The sequence below is a fragment of the Bufo gargarizans genome, chromosome 6 (genome assembly GCF_014858855.1).
Source record: "Bufo gargarizans isolate SCDJY-AF-19 chromosome 6, ASM1485885v1, whole genome shotgun sequence".
In the NCBI taxonomy this organism is placed as follows: Eukaryota; Metazoa; Chordata; class Amphibia; order Anura; family Bufonidae; genus Bufo; species Bufo gargarizans.
Genome location: NC_058085.1, coordinates 318,788,664 through 318,806,380, shown reverse-complemented (window position 1 = coordinate 318,806,380; position 17,717 = coordinate 318,788,664). Strand labels below are relative to the sequence as shown.

General features: G+C 47.8%; 1 protein-coding gene across 3 annotated transcripts in view; it reads right to left on the bottom strand.

The window, feature by feature from the left end:
• Window positions 1-4,484: 4,484 nt before the first annotated feature.
• RAE1 (ribonucleic acid export 1) overlaps window positions 4,485-17,717 on the bottom strand; it is a 35,360-nt gene continuing 22,127 nt past the window's right edge. For 2 of the 3 annotated variants that reach the window (XM_044299154.1, XM_044299157.1), the window contains exons 8-13: window positions 15,576-15,683; window positions 14,159-14,265; window positions 14,005-14,080; window positions 13,611-13,805; window positions 13,452-13,537; window positions 4,485-5,041 (exon numbers count right to left, since the gene is read on the bottom strand). In XM_044299154.1, the coding sequence (XP_044155089.1) occupies window position 5,041; window positions 13,452-13,537; window positions 13,611-13,805; window positions 14,005-14,080; window positions 14,159-14,265; window positions 15,576-15,683 (573 nt within the window). In that variant the 3' untranslated portion in view covers window positions 4,485-5,040. Of the gene's footprint in view, window positions 5,042-13,450; window positions 13,538-13,610; window positions 13,806-14,004; window positions 14,081-14,158; window positions 14,266-15,575; window positions 15,684-17,717 lie in introns of those variants that run through there. The other variant, XM_044299155.1, reaches the window with a different exon arrangement.

The following is a 17,717-nucleotide window of genomic DNA, read 5'->3' as shown; positions in this document are numbered from 1 at the left end:
CTCCCAAGAGATAAGCTGCCACCAGAGGTGCTGGTAGTGGATTTCTACTCTCTTTCCAGTGAAAATACATACATGCTTGGCTGTACCAAGCATGTGTGTGCCTCAGAGCATCGGGATAGTCTTTGGCCGAACAAGCATTTAGCAGACATCTACTGAAAGTGTATAGACACCTTAAAGGGGTTATCCAAGACCTATAATACCCCCCCCCCCCCCCCCTCGACTGGGCCCCTCGCACAGATAGTGCTTACCTAACTCCCTGGCACCTGCGTTGCTTCTGATGCCGGCACGACCGCCACTGTGTCTCCCCATCGCCCGGATGAAAACATCTGGCATCAGGGAAGGGGGCAACCAATATCAGGCTATGTCGGTAACGAGCCTCTCTAGCGTCACCTGGAACCAGATGAATACTGCACAACTCCAGGCACATTTAAGGGAGGCGAGAGCCACCCAAGTGTCACGTCAGACCATTCAAAACCACTTACATCAGGGTCGTCTGCAGTCTAGACGACCTGCAAGGGTACCTGCCCACACCAGGCATCATCGTCTTGCATAGGCTAGGGAGCATATACGCTGGACCAGTGGGCCTCAGTGCTGTTCACTGATGAAAGTCGATTCACACTGAGCAGAAATGATGGCTGCCAACGATGCATCAGCCATTATTGTCACCAGACGAGCCTTTGGTGGTGGTGGTGGTGTTACAGTATGGGCAGTCTAGTCAATACAGAACTGTCCTACACTTTGTGAAAGGTACAGTGACAAGCCCATACTACTTGAATAATATCATTGTGCCTCTGAACAACACAGGTCTAATTTCATCTTCAAGCCAGCTCATCGAGGTCGCATCATTAGGGAACGGCTGCTGGAGAGTAGGGTACCCTCAAATAGAGTGACCTGCACGTTCTCCAGACCTGAATCCCTAATGTGATCAGCTGAGTCGCGTGTAGAGGCTCGTAACTCTGTACCACAGAACCTCAATGACCTGAGGAGCGACCTACAAGAAGAGTGGGATGCCATGCCTCAGCAGACAATACAGTAAGTCAACTTGAGATGTCTTGACATGAGACGTCGTTGTTAAGCTGTAATTGATGATCAAGGCCACATGACAAGTTATTGAGACATTGACATTTTTTGTGGGGGTATACCCACCATTGCTGTTGGCTTTTGTTTCAATAAATTGTTTGAGGTGAGGAAATTACCATTGCATGCTTCTACTTAAATGCCCTACTTTCATGATGTATCACTGTAGAGTGAACTTTTTACATTTTTCAATAAATTTCACCAGGAACCCAAATTTTCCAAACTTTTTGTGAGTAATGTATATTATTTATTTAATGTTGTACCTTTGAAGAAATCTTTTTAAGCAGGTCTGTAGTGTAATGGTAACTCTTCTCCCTGACATACAGAAGGTCTGGAGTGGAAAACCTGTCAAATCGTTTCTTTAGTAAAAGTTTATATGCTGAAAGAGGGCCCCCTCCCCCAACACATAGTCAACACAGCTTTGTTAGTATTCACTGCATTGAAGTGAAGGCTGCTGGCCCTGCTTGGATCTGTGATGTTCCAGCTGGGATTGGAAGGAGAGGCAGAGAGATGATGCTAAGCACTCCCCATAAGCCTTGCGCTGGGATGTAAACACAAGGTGAAGGTCACAGTTCGCAATTATGTTGAAAGAGTAAAAATGCACTCAGAACCTCATCATCTGACTTATATAATTCAGTAAGGTTGACTGCTGGTGTAATTTATAGTTCTGTGTAAATGGAAAACCCCTTTAACCCCTAAGAGTCCTTTTACATAGGCAGATTCTGCCTGTTACGAGAACAGATCAATGAAAACAGCATGGTGAACATCGCTCATTACATGTGATACCTATCATTAGTATGGGCTGATATAATCATTCATCCCCTTCATGTGTGCTGTCGAAAGATGATTTTTAGTGCTGCACAAAAGTAAATACTTTTATTTCCAATGAAATAAGAATCTTTTTATAACTCTCTATTGTGTTCTTCCTCTGTTACTCCTCCTAGAAATGTATAATAATTCTCCTCCTGACAAATAAAATTGTTTCATCCGAAGACAAGAGGACACATCAGGAGAGCTGATGGGTTGTTTTTAACCCACTTGGGCTATTACAGTTAACCACAATGGTACCCATTAGGGATAGGCGAATCGACTTCGGATGAAACATCGAAATTTGATTTGCATAAAACTAGATAGCATACAGAGCAAGTGCTCCGTACAGTATTAGAATGTATTGGCTCCAATGAGCTGAAGTTATTACTTTGAAGTCTTGCGAGACTTTGCGTAATAACTTAATAAATTAATTTACAAGTATCCAAGTCTCACTTCCTTCTGGGATTCGCGTCCCCACCTATCCCTTGCTTGAACTTTTTTCAACTGTATTAACTATCTAAAGAGTTAACACTAAAATCTCCTGCAGAGCTCATCAGACCCCCCTACATATCCTTCCTTTCTGCCTTGATTAATATCACCAAATATAGCATGAATTACCTAGATCGGCTTCTCTGCTACAGATAAGAGCATCTCTGCTGCCAAACGTCTCTTGTTTGTGTTGGCTGGAAAGTACCTGATAGAAAGCAGTGATCTTACAGCAGTAAGAGTAAGTCAAGAGGATGGAGGATGATCACCAGCAAGTACCGATATAGACCATACTGGTATAACCTGGCCATCTCCTGTATATAATTATATATGTACAGCTGGTATATGTTATACATCTTCTTGTATATAGTGATATGGACCATGCTGGTATAACCTGGGCATCTTATCTAAATAATTACCGTAGTTTTCGCCCTATATAGGGAGAAAAATACTGTAATTATTTAGATAAAAACCTAGGTGCGTCTTATCGGCATTCTGGTATAACCTGGGCATCTTGAGGAGGAAAATAAGAAGAAAAAAAAATTTAGAACAAAAGGTGTGCTTTTGGTAGGTTTTGAACTAATGGTGGTCTGTGGGTGACACTGTTATGGGAGATCTGTGGGTGGCTCCTATTGGGGTCTCTGGATAACACTGTTATCCCCACAGATCCCCTCCATAGAAGTGTCCCTGTAGTGTGATTGACCCCCAATACAGGGGGTGGGGGTCGCATCTGGTTTTATAATGACAGCGTGGCCCGTGCAGTGACTATTTTACTACACGGGCCCCGCTCACTGTATATACCGTAATCTTATCTATAATTGTGGCATTGTTAATAGTAATCAGCACTGTGTATTACATACAACAAGCGCTCGGTAGCAGAGAGGAGGTAGGCCGGGCGCTGGCAGCGCGAGTCACTACGTCATGCACCCACAATGCCTGCTTCATTCATAAAGTGGGCGGTGCAGGCGCGTGACGTAGTGACTCACGCTAACAGCGCCCGTCCTCCCAGCCTGCCTTCTCCCGCCTCTCTGCTACCGAGTGCTTGTTGTAAGTAATACACAGCGCTGATTACTATTAACAATGCCACAATTATAGATAAGATTACGGTATATACAGTGAGCAGGGGCCCGTGTAGTAGAATACAGTCACTGCACGGGCACCGCTGTCATAAAACCAGATGCCGGCCCCTCCTCCCTCTCAGCTGATACACCCGCCACGCAGCATCATGGCGCGGCGTATCATTGACAGTTCGGCAAAATGCAGCATTCGCCCCATAAGATGCACTGCTATTTCCCCCCCCCACTTTTTTTTGGGGGGGGTTTGGGCGTCTTATAGGGCGAAAAATACAGTATATATGTACAGCTCACATAAATTTAACATGTTCCTGTATATCATGATGTGAAACATGCTGGTGTAACCCTTGCACCTTAAAGCGGAGCCACACAATACTGATACTTTAGTTTTTGTTCTACTTCATGCAAAACAGAAACCTGTGACAGGTGCTGTACTGCCACCATGTGGTTATGCTGGCACATTGCAGGAAATGTTTCAAATGCTAGCAGACAGCCCCACATCCTTTAAGACATCTGAGAGAGGACAATAATACCAAGGGATCTAAATTTCTTAACTTAAATCCTCTTAACATTTACAATACATTAAAGAGCTTGCATCAAGTGGAGACTAAAACCACAAGTCTTCTGCACTAGAAACCTCTGGTGCCATGATAGCACTTTCTGCACTCTGTCAGCTCGCCATAAGTGAGGGGCCTCAATGAATCCTATTTCTTCCTTCATTGGAACTGTACTGTGATTGGTTGCAGCTGGCCAGAATATGGGAAGAAGTGTTATCATGGGGGCGGAAAATTTTATGTCGACCTCTAACCAGTCTTGTGGTGGTTTTCTTTCAAAGTGTTGATAACATCTTCCCCACTCAAAATTGCAGCCTGAAGGAGGAGAATTGCATCTGGTTGGCAGCCGCTGGAAGTGAGGGTCCTAGATCTTCTTACTGGTGACTCAGCAATGCAGTGAAGAGGAAATAAGGAGCACAAAGTGAGAGTACAAGACGACTTGGTGAAATCAAGGAAGACAAACCTTACAAGTAAAACCACAGGGTCCTGGTCAGATGTCTTATAAATTACAAAACACAAAGACATAAATGACAAAATGTTCCAACATAATGAAACCGATATCTTATCTAAACCCCTCAGTCCTAGGCAGCAAGCCATATATCACCAGGGGAATCAAAGTACCCGGAGACTGGGTAAATAAGGCAATGCTCGGCCCCGTGACCCCTTGAGCGTTTACTAAAAATGATGCTTTATTCAGATATAAAATAAAAACCAAAGCAATTAGTTTTCATTTTACACAGTGGATTTAAGGCAGTTTTATCTGTCCGCATGCTGAGGCCTCACCGTCCCACAACAGTCACAAAGTCCCACAGAGGCAGCAAGGGATGGGGAGATAGAGGCCTGGGCAGGGCTGAGGTCGTCCTACGTACTCGGTGATCTGTACACAGTAGAGTGAAGTTGGCGGCCGCCAGGACACGTGTCATTGTATGTCAGCATTCCGGGGTTATTTTGACCACAAGGAAGAATATTGCAGAGCTTGATAGATGAAACCCGACGAGTTCAGAGAACATAAGAAAAAGACATCCAAACATCGTGATCCATCTGTCAGGGAAACAGGCCGTGATTAATACAGGGGAAGGTTTGATGGAGAGTCCCAGCACGCAACAGGCTGTTCTAGATCTCTGTAACTGGCATAGTACATTGCAGTCTATAGAAGACGTGCAGAAATTATAGGCACACATGGAAACGCAGAAGGCTTAGGCATCCACCTGACAAATGCTTTCAATGTGGATAAATGTAAAGGTAAGGATCTGGGTGCAAATCTACATGACACATAATGCAAAACTTTTAGAGACATAGTGCCCAAACCGCAACCCAAAACCCATTCATCGCAAAGACAGCCCCGCTGATCAGCTGTATGAGGAGACAGCGGGCACAGTGAGCACCTGCCGTCTCCCGTATCTCTTTCAGTTCACCGGATAGACGGGACACGGCAGTATTAATAATGCCCCATTAATGTCCCCCAGTAAAATGAATGTCCCATTAGTGCCCCCCCTAGTATTTTTTCCTCTATTAGTGGCTCCCAGTATTATTAATACCACCATTAGAGGATATGTCCCCATTGTCTTATAGGTGTGATGGTAATACTTTGAATCCGATTATACAACTACAAATAAAAATGATCCGATAAAAAAATAAAATAAAAATTATCCCTACACCACGGAGAGGTGGGAACAGACTTGCCCTTCTCAAAAAATGTGAGATGCGATGGATTGCTAAACTAAATACTATAAGACCACAGGGATTAAATGTTGATTACAGGCCCTGGTTATTGTCCTAGGCGATTGTGCTCTTGATTCTGCTCGCTTGCTCTTATGTTGAGTTTTAAGTGGTTGTGCCCCTTGTTTATATAACAAGGTGTTCTTATATATTGTTTTTATTACCCTCAGGATTATGGTGAACATTGTGTGTACCCACAACAAAGGGTGAGCGCTGGAAGATTCATCCACTGGATCATGATGGGACCTATATATATATATACACCGTTTACCTTACAGTTTTTTTACAGTTTTATTTGTTTTTTCTTTTGAATAACGAGATTTTTGTATAACTTACCAGTAAAATCTCTTTCTCGCTCTTTCCTTGGGGGACACAGAAGACCTTGGGTATAGCTCATCTCCATAGGAGGCGTGACACTAAGTGAGAACTGTTAAGCCCCTCCTCCACAGCTATACCCTCAGCCTGGAGAGAGAGACTGCCAGTTGCGTGTCCAAGTAGTGAAAAAAGGCAAAGTCCAAAAGTGGAACCAACAAGCCAACTACCCAACGGGTAACACAAACTCGGAAACCGTGTCGAGAAAAACAAATGAATGGGTGGGTGCTGTGTCCCCCAAGGAAAGAGCGAGAAAGAGATTTTACTGGTAAGTTATACAAAAATCTCGTTTTCTCGCCCAGTTTCCTTGGGGGACACAGAAGACCTTGGGACGTTCAAAAGCAGTCCAAAAGGGGAGGGACCACAGCACCAAGGCGAAGCACACGAAGGCATCCAGGAACCGCCGCCCGCACACCCAGGCGGGCCAAGGCAGCATCCGCCGAAGCCAGAGTAAGCCCCCTGCAGAACTCGGTAAGGCGTGCAAGGAAGACCAGTGGCCGCCTTGCCCAAATGCATGGCCGAAGCCCAATGCCTCCGGCCCAGGAGGCACCGACCGCTCTGGTGAAATGAATGGTGACATCAAAGGCAGACCCCTGCCCCTGGTGCGGCAACCTCAGCAATAGCCAAACTGATAAAGCTGAGAAAAGCCATCCCGGAGGCAGTCAACCCTAAGCACGGACCGCCTGGAAACACAAGAGACCGAACGTCGACAAGAGTCGGAGATCTCCAACCAAAACAGCAAAGCCCAAACAACATATAGGCAAACACCACCTTCAGAAGGAAGGAAGACATGGGATGTAGAACAGCCCTGACCTGGGGAAAGACAGAAGGCTCGGAACAAGAAGGGCCGCCATTCAGGCACCCGTCCGAGACACGACGGCTACGGAAACAACCGTACAGGACAGAAGAGGTAGAGAGAACTTCTGTAACGGCTCCAAGGGAAAGATCGGAGCGCCGAGAACTCAGCATGCAGCTCCCAGGGCGGTACCGGAGGACAGTACAGAGGAACCAAAGAGCCACTCCGAGGAAGAAGGTCTGGACAGGCCCCGAGGGCCGGGGAACGCTGGAAGAGGAAGGACAGCGCCGACACTTGACACTTCAAGCAAAAGAGTCCTAGTCCCAGGTCCAGGCCGGACTGGAGAAAGACAGAACCATGGGGGGGGGGGGGGGGGGGAGAAGGGCAGAGTGGGGAATGCCCAGCTACCCACAGACACCCAGACAAAAAAACCCTAAGTCCAACGACAGATCCTGGACGAAACCCAGCCAGGAGCGAACAGTAGCGAGCCCGCTGGAGTCACCTGGGCAAGCTGGTAAAAACCCAATGTGACCAGGCGCAGACCAGTAACACGGGCAGAAGGGTCGGCAAAACTGGTCCCGTCGGCCTCCGAGCAACGTTGTCCCGTATCCCCCGGAGTGGGGGAGCAGAAGGACAGATGGAAGGGAACCGAAGGGTCCGCCCAGCATCCGCCAGATGCCAGGACAAGACAGGCTAAAGTCCATGCTGATGTAGCCATCACAGGAAGACTATCTACAGTCCTGGTGTGGGAGATCTAAGGACGATCTGGACCGAAGGGCAGTCCCCCCAAGCTACCAGAAGGTAAGTCTACAGCAGGACCATAGCCTAGAATGGAAAGCGCAATCTGCACCCAGCGGGAGGACAGAACGCGGTAGACCCAGCAAGAGGCACACAGCTAATACAGCCAGTGTGAACAAGGGAGACAGTACGAGACCAAAGGAACACCGGAACCATCCACATGAACAACCATGCTCCCCCCAGAGGGGAGGACAGTGAAGGAACAGCCTCTGAAGCCTGGCCGGGGCAGAAGCCACATCGGAGTGATCTGTACCGAACGGGGAGCCAAACAGAGCCGGCGAGACAAGGTAGTCGAGACAGAGGCCGGCATCACACCCTCCAACCGAAAGGAGGAGTGGGCAGCAGGGAAGCCATAGGACAGCCCAAAAGCAGAACCCTGCTACACTGTGAGACGCCCGGTTCACCGCCTCGCAGAAGGCAAATACCCTGAAGAACCCAAGGTGGAGGTCCTCCGGACCTGGGTAATCGAGCATCCAAGAGAAGTTGGGTGATCTTCCCGAGAAGAGTGGCCCGAACCTGGTAGCAGATCAGACCGAAGCGTAGAGGGCGCCAAGAGGAAGGACTCATACCACACTGCATCCGAAGAGGAGGAAATGGTAGTAGGCGAAGGAACCATAGTCCCGACAGAGCCAACGAAGAATCCGAGGGCGCTGCAGACAACAGCACGCATCTAGGAACCACGAACACTTCCCGGGGGGAAGGGCCAACGAAATGAATGAGTACCACCCAGCTCGGTGCAGTAGAGAGCATAGAGCCCTCCGGGTCAGGTGGACAGAACGATCTCTGTAGAGACGAGTGCAAGGCTTGCGGCAAGTAACCCAAGAGAACAAAGGGATGTCGCAGGAAGGAGGGGAGGCATACGTACGAGCAGCCCCGTAAGCAGTGAGAAGGCCAACCCACCTACGGGAGGAGAAGGCATAAACGGCCCAAACAACGCACAAGAACGGCCGCTCCCTGCAAAAAAGCCACTCAGAGAAGAGGGCCAGCCACAGAGTGCCCCAGCATCTATGGAAGTGCAAAGTGCAACCTGAAAGGGAGTTATGCACAAGCCTAGCATGGCACGCGATGGAACGTAAGCAGTCCGCCCCGAAAGGGGGGAATGTACCTGGCAAACTGCAGTCGGCAAGAGTGCAAAGGCCCACCCCAAAAAGGGGATGACGCCTAAGGCCGTATCTACTCCAGAGACATAGGACATACCATATAATCCAGCAGGAACGCAGGAGGTCCACCTAGTGGAAGGGGGACATGCACAGGGTGATCCTAGCATTAAGAGAGCGTGCAATAATTCCCCCAACACCGAACTTTGTGAGAGTGCAACCACTCCGCCAATGAAGGGGACATGTACAAGTCCAGCACAGCACGTACAAGGACAGCCGTGAATCTCATGAGCGTGCAAAAGTCCGCCCATGGAATGGGGTGGTCACGCACAAGGCCAGCACCGAATCCAATGGGAGTGCAAGCGTTCCACCCATGTTAGAGGCCATGCTCATGGCCAGCAACGTATCCGGCTAGAGTGCAGTATGCCGCCCGGAAAAAAAGGGGGGGGGGGGGGCAGCATCTCATCCAGGGAGAGTGAGAGCACCCTGCCATGTACGGGAATCATGCACATAGCCAGCAACGTACTGGCGAGAGACAAACACAGTCAGTGAGAATGTGTGTATGTCGCCTGAGGAAGGGAGGCATGCCCATGGCCGGCAGCGAATCCAGTGAGAGTGCGTACACCGCCCACGGAAGAGGGGCCATGCATATGGCCGACAGCGGATCCAGCGAGAGTGCAAGCACCCCGCCATGGAAGGGGTTCATGCACATGGCCAGCAACGCACCGGCGAGAGAACAACCACAGACAGAGGGAGTGTATGTATGCCGCCTGAGGGAAGGAGGCGTGCCCAAGGCCGGCAGCGAATCCAATGAGAGTGCAGCATACCACCTATGGAAGGGGGTCATGCCCATGGCCAGCCGCGAATCCAGTGAAAGTGCAGCGTTCCGCCTATGGAAGCGTGTCGTGCACCTGGCCAGCACCGCATCCGGTGAGAGTGCAGATTTCCGCCTAAGAAAAAGGGGGACATGCACATGATCGGCAACAAATCCAGTGAGAGTATAGCGTTCCGCCAATGGAAGGGGGTCACGCAAATGGTCGACCGCGAATCCAGCGAGAGTGCTGCGTTCCGCCAATGGAAGGGGGACGTGCACATGGCCAGTACCGTATCCGGTGAGGGTGCAGTATTCCGCCTATGGAAGGGGGTCACGCACACGGCCGGCAGCGAATCCAGTGAGAATGCAGCGTTCCGCCTATGGAAGGGGGACGTGCACATGGCCAGCACCGTATCCGGTGAGAGTGCAGTATTCCGCCTATGGAAGGGGGTCACGCACACGGCTGGCAGCGAATCCAGTGAGAGTGCAGCGTTCCGCCTATGGAAGGGGGTCGTGCACATGGCCAGCACCGTATCCGGTGAAACTGCGCAGCCCACAAGAATCTGTTAGACATCTGTTTATTCATTATTATTTCATATTTTATCTATTTCTTTATTTTATTTTTTTATTTATTATTATTTTTATTTTTATTTTTTTTTTTAAAACAGCCTCTCTGAGGCTAAAGGGGAACCACCAAATAGGGGCACAGATTCTCTTGAGGCAAGAAAAAAAAAAGGGGTGGCCAACCATACAGGCCCATTGGGAGCCGGCCTGCACCCAAAGTGTTAACAGGGAGCCGGCCTGGGGGCCGGCGCTGCGATCCACTGGGGGCGGAGGAAGCCCCAGGCGGGAAGAATTCGCGCCGGGAGAAGTACCCGCCCCCTCCAACAAAGGCCAGAATTTCGCGGCCTAGTAGGCCGTAAAGCCGGGGGCCTAAATTTGTGCGGCGCCCGGCCGACCGGGGCCCGCATAGTATTATATACCGCCGGGACTGAGGCGGAGCGGCGCATTAAACCGGCCGCGGGAGGCCACCCCGCAGGCCGGAAGAGTCAGGGGCCCAAATGGAGTGCCGGGACTGAGGCGGAGCGGCGCATTAAACCGGCCGCGGGAGGCCACCCCGCAGGCCGGAAGAGTCAGGGGCCCAAATGGAGTGCCGGGACTGAGGCGGAGCGGCGCATTAAACCGGCCGCGGGAGGCCACCCCGCAGGCTGGAAGAGTCAGGGGCCCAAATGGAGTGCCGGAATTGCGGCCCCGCAGGTCATTGCGGCGCCCGGCCGCACCGGACTGTCCATGCCGGCCGGAGGCGAGGTCTGTCAGGAGCGGGCCCCCAGGCCCTGACAACGCTCCGGTAAGGAGATGGGGGGACCCTGAGATCGGGTGCCCGCGCAGTATTACATACCGGCGGGACATCAAAAGATAAAGGGGGACAGCAGCTGCCTGTCCTATGGGGGCCGGGGGGGGGGGAGCAGGGAGCAGATTGCCGCCCTGCGACACCCCAGGGGCCAGCCTAGATCCAGCAGTGGAAGGGTTAAGGTTTGTCCAGGGATTCGAACTCATGACCTCTGCCATCAGAGGCAAGGCATTCACCCTCACAGCTATGAAAGCTGTTCAGAGAGGCACAGTATGGGGGTCAGGCCCGCAGGAGACCGGGTGGTGGTGGTGGAAAGGGGGGGGGGACGTAGGGCTGGAGAAGCCAATCTCTCACCATAGCCGTCTTCACCCTCGGTCCATTCCAGCAGGGTCGCCCCTTCAGCTACTGGCACCGTAGTGGCAGGACGCTGGAAGAGGGGCTTGGCGTGCGGGCGACCCTTGCGCTGGCGGGATACAGGGGAGCTGGGCTGCCCTGGTCCTCCTTGCCTTCTGTGGGGGAGGCAGCAGTGCGGGTGACCGGCACTGGCGCAGCTCGACCCCGGGAGAAACAGAGAGGTCTAGTGCGTCTCTGTTGTCCCTGATTATCTGGAACAAAAAGAAAAAGTAAAAATCAAAAATTAAACAAGGAGAAAAGAGCCCTGCAGAGCAGGGAGTGTCTTGCCTCCTTGGACACTAAGCAAAAACTGGCAGTCTCTGTCTCCAGGCTGAGGGTATAGCTGTGGAGGAGGGGCTTAACAGTTCTCACTTAGTGTCACGCCTCCTATGGAGATGAGCTATACCCAAGGTCTTCTGTGTCCCCCAAGGAAACTGGGCGAGAAAAGATGTTTTTATAACAAGATTGGTGGGATCATGTCTCTGTGCACAGTAGGTTATACAGTCATGTCTTATGCATTGCAGGACATATGATTGTTCTCCATACAGGTGCACGGATACATAGATTCCCTTGACACTTGTTTCTTTTCTTGATTTGTATGTAGGCATTTAATTATACACAGGTGATGTTGGAAAACCTGGGATGGTTTGGTTGCTATACCCATGCGCTCGGATTTACATATGGACAAGCCTCTTGAGCCACCAGTCTCGGGGAGAGTATTGACATGTTTTATGGATATATATCAATGTGCCCCCGGAATCTAGAGGATGATCCCGGGTCTGCCATGTTGCATTTCCAGGGATGGTATCCAACGGACAGGGGGGACAAGTCAGGTTGGGACTTTGTGATAACCACATAAGTCCCATTTACTGAAATCCTCGTTTAGACTAGGGGGCTATTTAACAACTAATAAACTAAGTCTGCACATTGAGGAAAGCGACGGTACTCCCGCCTAGTACATTTAGCTTTCCTGTACACAACAATGGTACTTCCAGTTGTATATACTTATTTATTTTTTTCTCCCAGATTGATGGGTGACACATGAATGGTACTGCCCATGTGATTCGATGCGCCTGGGTCGGCAATGATCCTGTAACGGGTGCCCACACTGCCATATGTACTCCGCTACTTTTCATGCTTGCCTACATAATCTTATTATCTTATGTTTTTAAGATGATTCATTTCTTTATACTTTGGATATTTATAACTTACTTTAGGTGTTGTATATATGTCCCTTATAATGATCCTTGGAAATAGATCTGTCTAATCATGCCTTTCCATGTGTTTTGAATACCATTGAACACTTGAATTTGTAAGTTCGTCTAATCCGATCATGTGACAGACGGAAGCACATGATCGGATGATTTACTTGAACACATGATCAGAGGAGTGATCACATGCTGTGATCACATACTCACAGGTCCTGCGACATGCGCACTATATCGAATGACCAGAATGGGTGATCATGTGATCGGATCCCCCAGGAAGGTCCTGAGACATGCGCATTGGTTTGCCTGAGACGCCGGGACCCATGTGTTCTGACTCCATCGCACATTCCTGCAATCTAACTCATCATTCCACTGAGGTACACCTGCACTGTTTAGTTATTATAATGATACACACCTGAATTATGGTTGTCATTGTTATATTTTATCTGTACACTGTACGTTGGATTTGATACGGGTATCGTCTGCACTGTAACACTGGATGTAGTTTTATGAAATGTTACTTTACAATGATAACACTGCTGTTGTCATAATTTTTTAACCATATCACTTTAAATGATGGTAATTTACTCATTGATTGTTTGATTATGTCAATGTGTTTAAATATTTACTATGCACTGCCCACTATGTCACTGCTTGAGAAAAATCCCATTGAGAGGATTGAAACGTCGCATGCTTGGTGATTAAAGCTTCTTTTACTTCTTCACTACTTGGATGTGCTGCGGATTTCATTTAATATATATGGGTCGAAGTACTGTCTATCTGAAGGGGCCAATTTTTTATTTTTATTTTTAACCTTCCTTTTTTTAATCAAAATACTGATGGACTAATGTCATCAGTCGATCAGAAATAAAAAGAAAAAACAGTAAACACTGTAAAACTTACTATTTCTTATTCCGCGGTTTTAGCTCCTCAGCAGCATTACGCAGGAAGATGTAATTTTTCTTCTGTGGATTGTAGAACTCATGGCCCTGGGGGGAAAGGAGGATTAATGACTGCTAAGATGGGCGCACTGGGCAGACAGCAAACAATGGGAGTACTCACCTTGGACCAGTCATAGCTGGAGGAATAGGCAAAGATGTTTCCGTTGTGGTTGAAACTGCAAGCAGAGATGGGCTGGTCCAGTTGCTCTGAAGTCTTCAGTTTTGTCCGAGCGTCCTTGTCCCAGAAGCTGAAGCGTCCATCAGAGCCGACCGTGGCCAAAGTGCCGTGTACCGGATGAAAGGCGATGCCGTTTACCTGACGGGAGAAGGTTAGCCATCAACAGTGTACAGAAAAATGACATTAGTTTGGCATAAACAGCATTCCTTCATCATGCTGGACATCGGTCGCTGGCTCCCTGATACACTGGACCTCAACGGAAAGTCTAAAAGCAGACAGGTATGAATCGTGCACCCACCACCCTCACAACTACAGAATGGAAAATCCCAAATCTTACTGCATAAATGTCCTGAGGAGCTGCAGTGTTTGTCCCATTGGATCGATGACATTTGAATGTAAAGTTGTCTTTGGCTCTGAGGAAGAGACTTGAGTTACTGCTGTAAAGTGACCCACAATGCATTCTGCTCAGTCCTCACCAGTGGAATACTTACGGATTTGGGGGGTTGATGTAATGGATGGCGACTCTTCCTTCAATACTGCCCAAGGCAAAGCCGGTTGGCTTGTTCTGTTTATCTTTAAATATGGCGACACATCGGTGCTGAAAAATGGAATAGACACAGAAGTCCCCAAATTATTATTTAAAAAGGTTTTCTGAGATTTTAATACTGGTGAGCCGTCCTCAGGATAGGTCACCAGTATCTGATCGTGGGGGGCTGACACCGGTGCTAAGAGTGACTACTGAACGTCAACCCACTATCCCTGCCATCCAGAAGACCTTGGGAGGGTAATACCAAAACATCAATCCATCCATCTCGTAGGGCTTTAAATTTATTAAGATGTCTCATTTTCACACAAGTCCCCCTTTCCAATCTTCGAATAGTAATAATTAATAAAGCTCTGTTTAGTGGGCGGAATGGCCTGGATACAGTAACAAGTAATCGATTTTCACATCTGGAATAAGACCCTCTAAATACCCAAGTTAGTTATGTCATCTCCCACCCGGTCCCCAATAATACCTAAAATACACACTCCCCAGGGTCAAATGGGATATCTGTTTAAAATATGATCCGGATAATTCCAAAAACTTCTCTCCAATATGTCCTCAACGGCATACAGTCCCACATCATATGTAATAAGGTAGCTGGGACAAACGTGTATATGGGGCATGAGGAATCACTCAGAATCCCAATTTTATGCATAAAGAAGAGTCTTATGCACCCTGTGTATTAGTAAAAATTGTGACATGCGCTGAGCTTTGCACAATGAAAACTGAAGGATAAGGCGTCATGTTTTATGATAGTCGATGGTATTGCACTGCGACTGTCGCACAAAAATACAACTTGAATCGATTTTTTGCAACTGTCGTGTCGCAGTGCGACACCATTGACTAGGATTATAATATATATCACACGACATGTTGCAGTGTAGCCCTAGGTAAGCATGTCAGACTATGTGCATCCTTTAAAGGGCATCTGTCAGCAGATTTGTACCTAGGACACTGGCTGACCTGACATGTGCGCTTGGCAGCTGAAGGCATCTGTGTTGGTCCCGTGTTCATATGTAGCCGCATTGCTGAGAAAATTATGTTTAAATATATGCAAATGAGCCAGTTTCATAGGTACAAGTCTGTTGACAGATGACCTTTAACCAGCTACCTAGTACAGAACCAGTGGAGACTCATTCACGTGACTGCTGCAGATAATTATTGGCCTCAGCAGTCACATCTAAGCACTGAGGCCAGGGATCATCTGTAGCCATCGCCAGATGGGAATAATGTATTTTTTTTTTCTTGATTTTTTTTAAAAATAATTTCTTGCTCTTTTTTTTTTTTTTAAATCTCAGAAGAACTAACAAGCTCCACATACACAGAAGATACCAGGCAACAAGCCACCACACTCAGCACATTACCTGGTGTTTTAAGGGAGACTCAATCCTTCGGAACTCAGAGGGCTGGTTCTCTAGCTGGTAAACTATTAACCCTCTTTCTGCAGTGGCTACAACGGCCATAGGATAGACCTGAGGAGAACACAAGAAATTAACAACTTGATGAGCACCATGGCTCAGTTCTAATAGACCTTACATACAGAAGACTATAGCATTTAGTTTACGGACGGAAAACAATCGCTCTTACCGGTAATTGTTTTTCTTGAAACCTATGATGGCACCCATGCAACTAGGACCTCCCATCCGGGACAGGAGACCTGAAGAGATAAAATGGTTCACACCCCCACCACACCTCAGTGATTCTAATAAATCAAACTCCGGAGGCGTGCCAACCACCAAGCAAGAAGGATTAAAGGACAGAACACAACATGTTAAGTGGAAAGAGGAGAATCCATCCGGTAGTTCCTCCTAATTTCCAAGTAAAAGAGGCTCTATTTTATTTATTTATTTATTTATTACGGAGGGAAATTTTTGGGGTGCCATCATGGGTTTCAAGAAAAACAATTACCGGTAAGAGCAATTATCGTTTTCCCCTCACCTATGACGGCAGCCATGCAAGACTAAACTATAAAGACAGAAATTAGGGGGGACGGACTACTGCTTGTAGCACTTTCCTCCCAAAGGTTGCATCCAAGTCAACATTCAGCCTGTAATGTCTGAAAAAAGTATGGGGAGTGCTCCAGGTAGCGGCTCCACATATCTGGGCCAGAGAAGCATCTGCCCAAGAGGTCGCAATGGCCCTGGTAGAATGAGCCCCAAACCCCCTTGGAGGGGGCAGACTAAAGGGAAGAATAGGCAAGAGAAATAGCATTCTTTACCCATCTAGCAATAACGCTAGTGGGAGCCTTGCGGCCCCCTACACTTTCCCTGATACTGGATTAGGAGATTGTCAAAAAAAAAAAAGCAGACACCTCCTAACATTTAGGCAATGTAATTTTTCTTCTGACTGATTACCTGGATTTGGGAAAAAGGAGGGAAGAACCACATCCTGACTTCTGTGAAAATCTGAGACCACCTTCAGCTGGAAAGATGGAATTGGTCTGATGATAACTTTATCGTCAAAAAAGGTGGTATAGGGAGGGAAAGCAGAAAACGCTTGAATCTCAAAAACCAGTCTAGCAGAGGTTATTGCTAGAAGGAAGGCCATTTTAAAGTAGAACATTTTAAAAGAAATCTCGTTTAATGGATGTAATCTAGAGGCTGCTGACAAGAATCTTTAAATCCACTGAAGATCAGCTAACCTATAATCAAAAAAATAAACTTAGGGCAGCTACCTGAACTTTTAGTGTGGAAGCTTTAAGATTCCCATCTAGCCCTGCTTGCAAAAAATCTAGGATTCTTGGTATTTGTGGAGATTTAAAGGGATCTGGGCTGTGACCTAGGAACGTACAAAAAAATATTCCAAATTTTAATATATTTTTTTTTTAGAGGTAACTGCCTTACTACTTTTTAGCAAGGTGGAAACCACCTTGTCCGACAAACCCCTTCCTGACCAGACCTCCCTTTCAAAATCCATGCCGAAAGCTGAAGAACTTCTAGGCTGGGATAAACTAGCGGACCCTGGTAAAGAAGGTTCTCTCTCAATGGTAGGGTCCACGGAGGCTGTACTGCCAACCTCAGAAGATTCTAATACCAGGACTTCTTGGGCCACTTTGGAGCAATCAGGATAACCTAGGCATTCTCTTTAATACATGTGGGATGAGGCAACTTGGAGGTAATGTGTACCCTAATTCTTGGCTCCAGTCCTGAGCCAACCCATCCACTGCTGATGGGCTGCTCAAATGATTGAGGGAGAGTACCTTGAGGCAAAAAGGTCCACTGTAGGAAGACCGTACCTCTGTACTATCTGTAAAAAAAAAAAAAACTTTTGTTTAGACACCATTCACCCGTCTTATGGAAACTCTACTTAGGAAGTCTGCTATAACATTTTCCTTCCCCTTCAGATGTACCCGCTGCAAGGAAAAGCATTCTTCTCTCTTCTATACAAAAGATCTTCTGGCATGGATGTCGTTCCTCCTTGACGGTTTACGTAGGCCACCACTGTTGAATTGTCTGAATAGAAACAATCTTTCTATTATTTCCAGAAGCGCCACCGTCCGTGCCCTC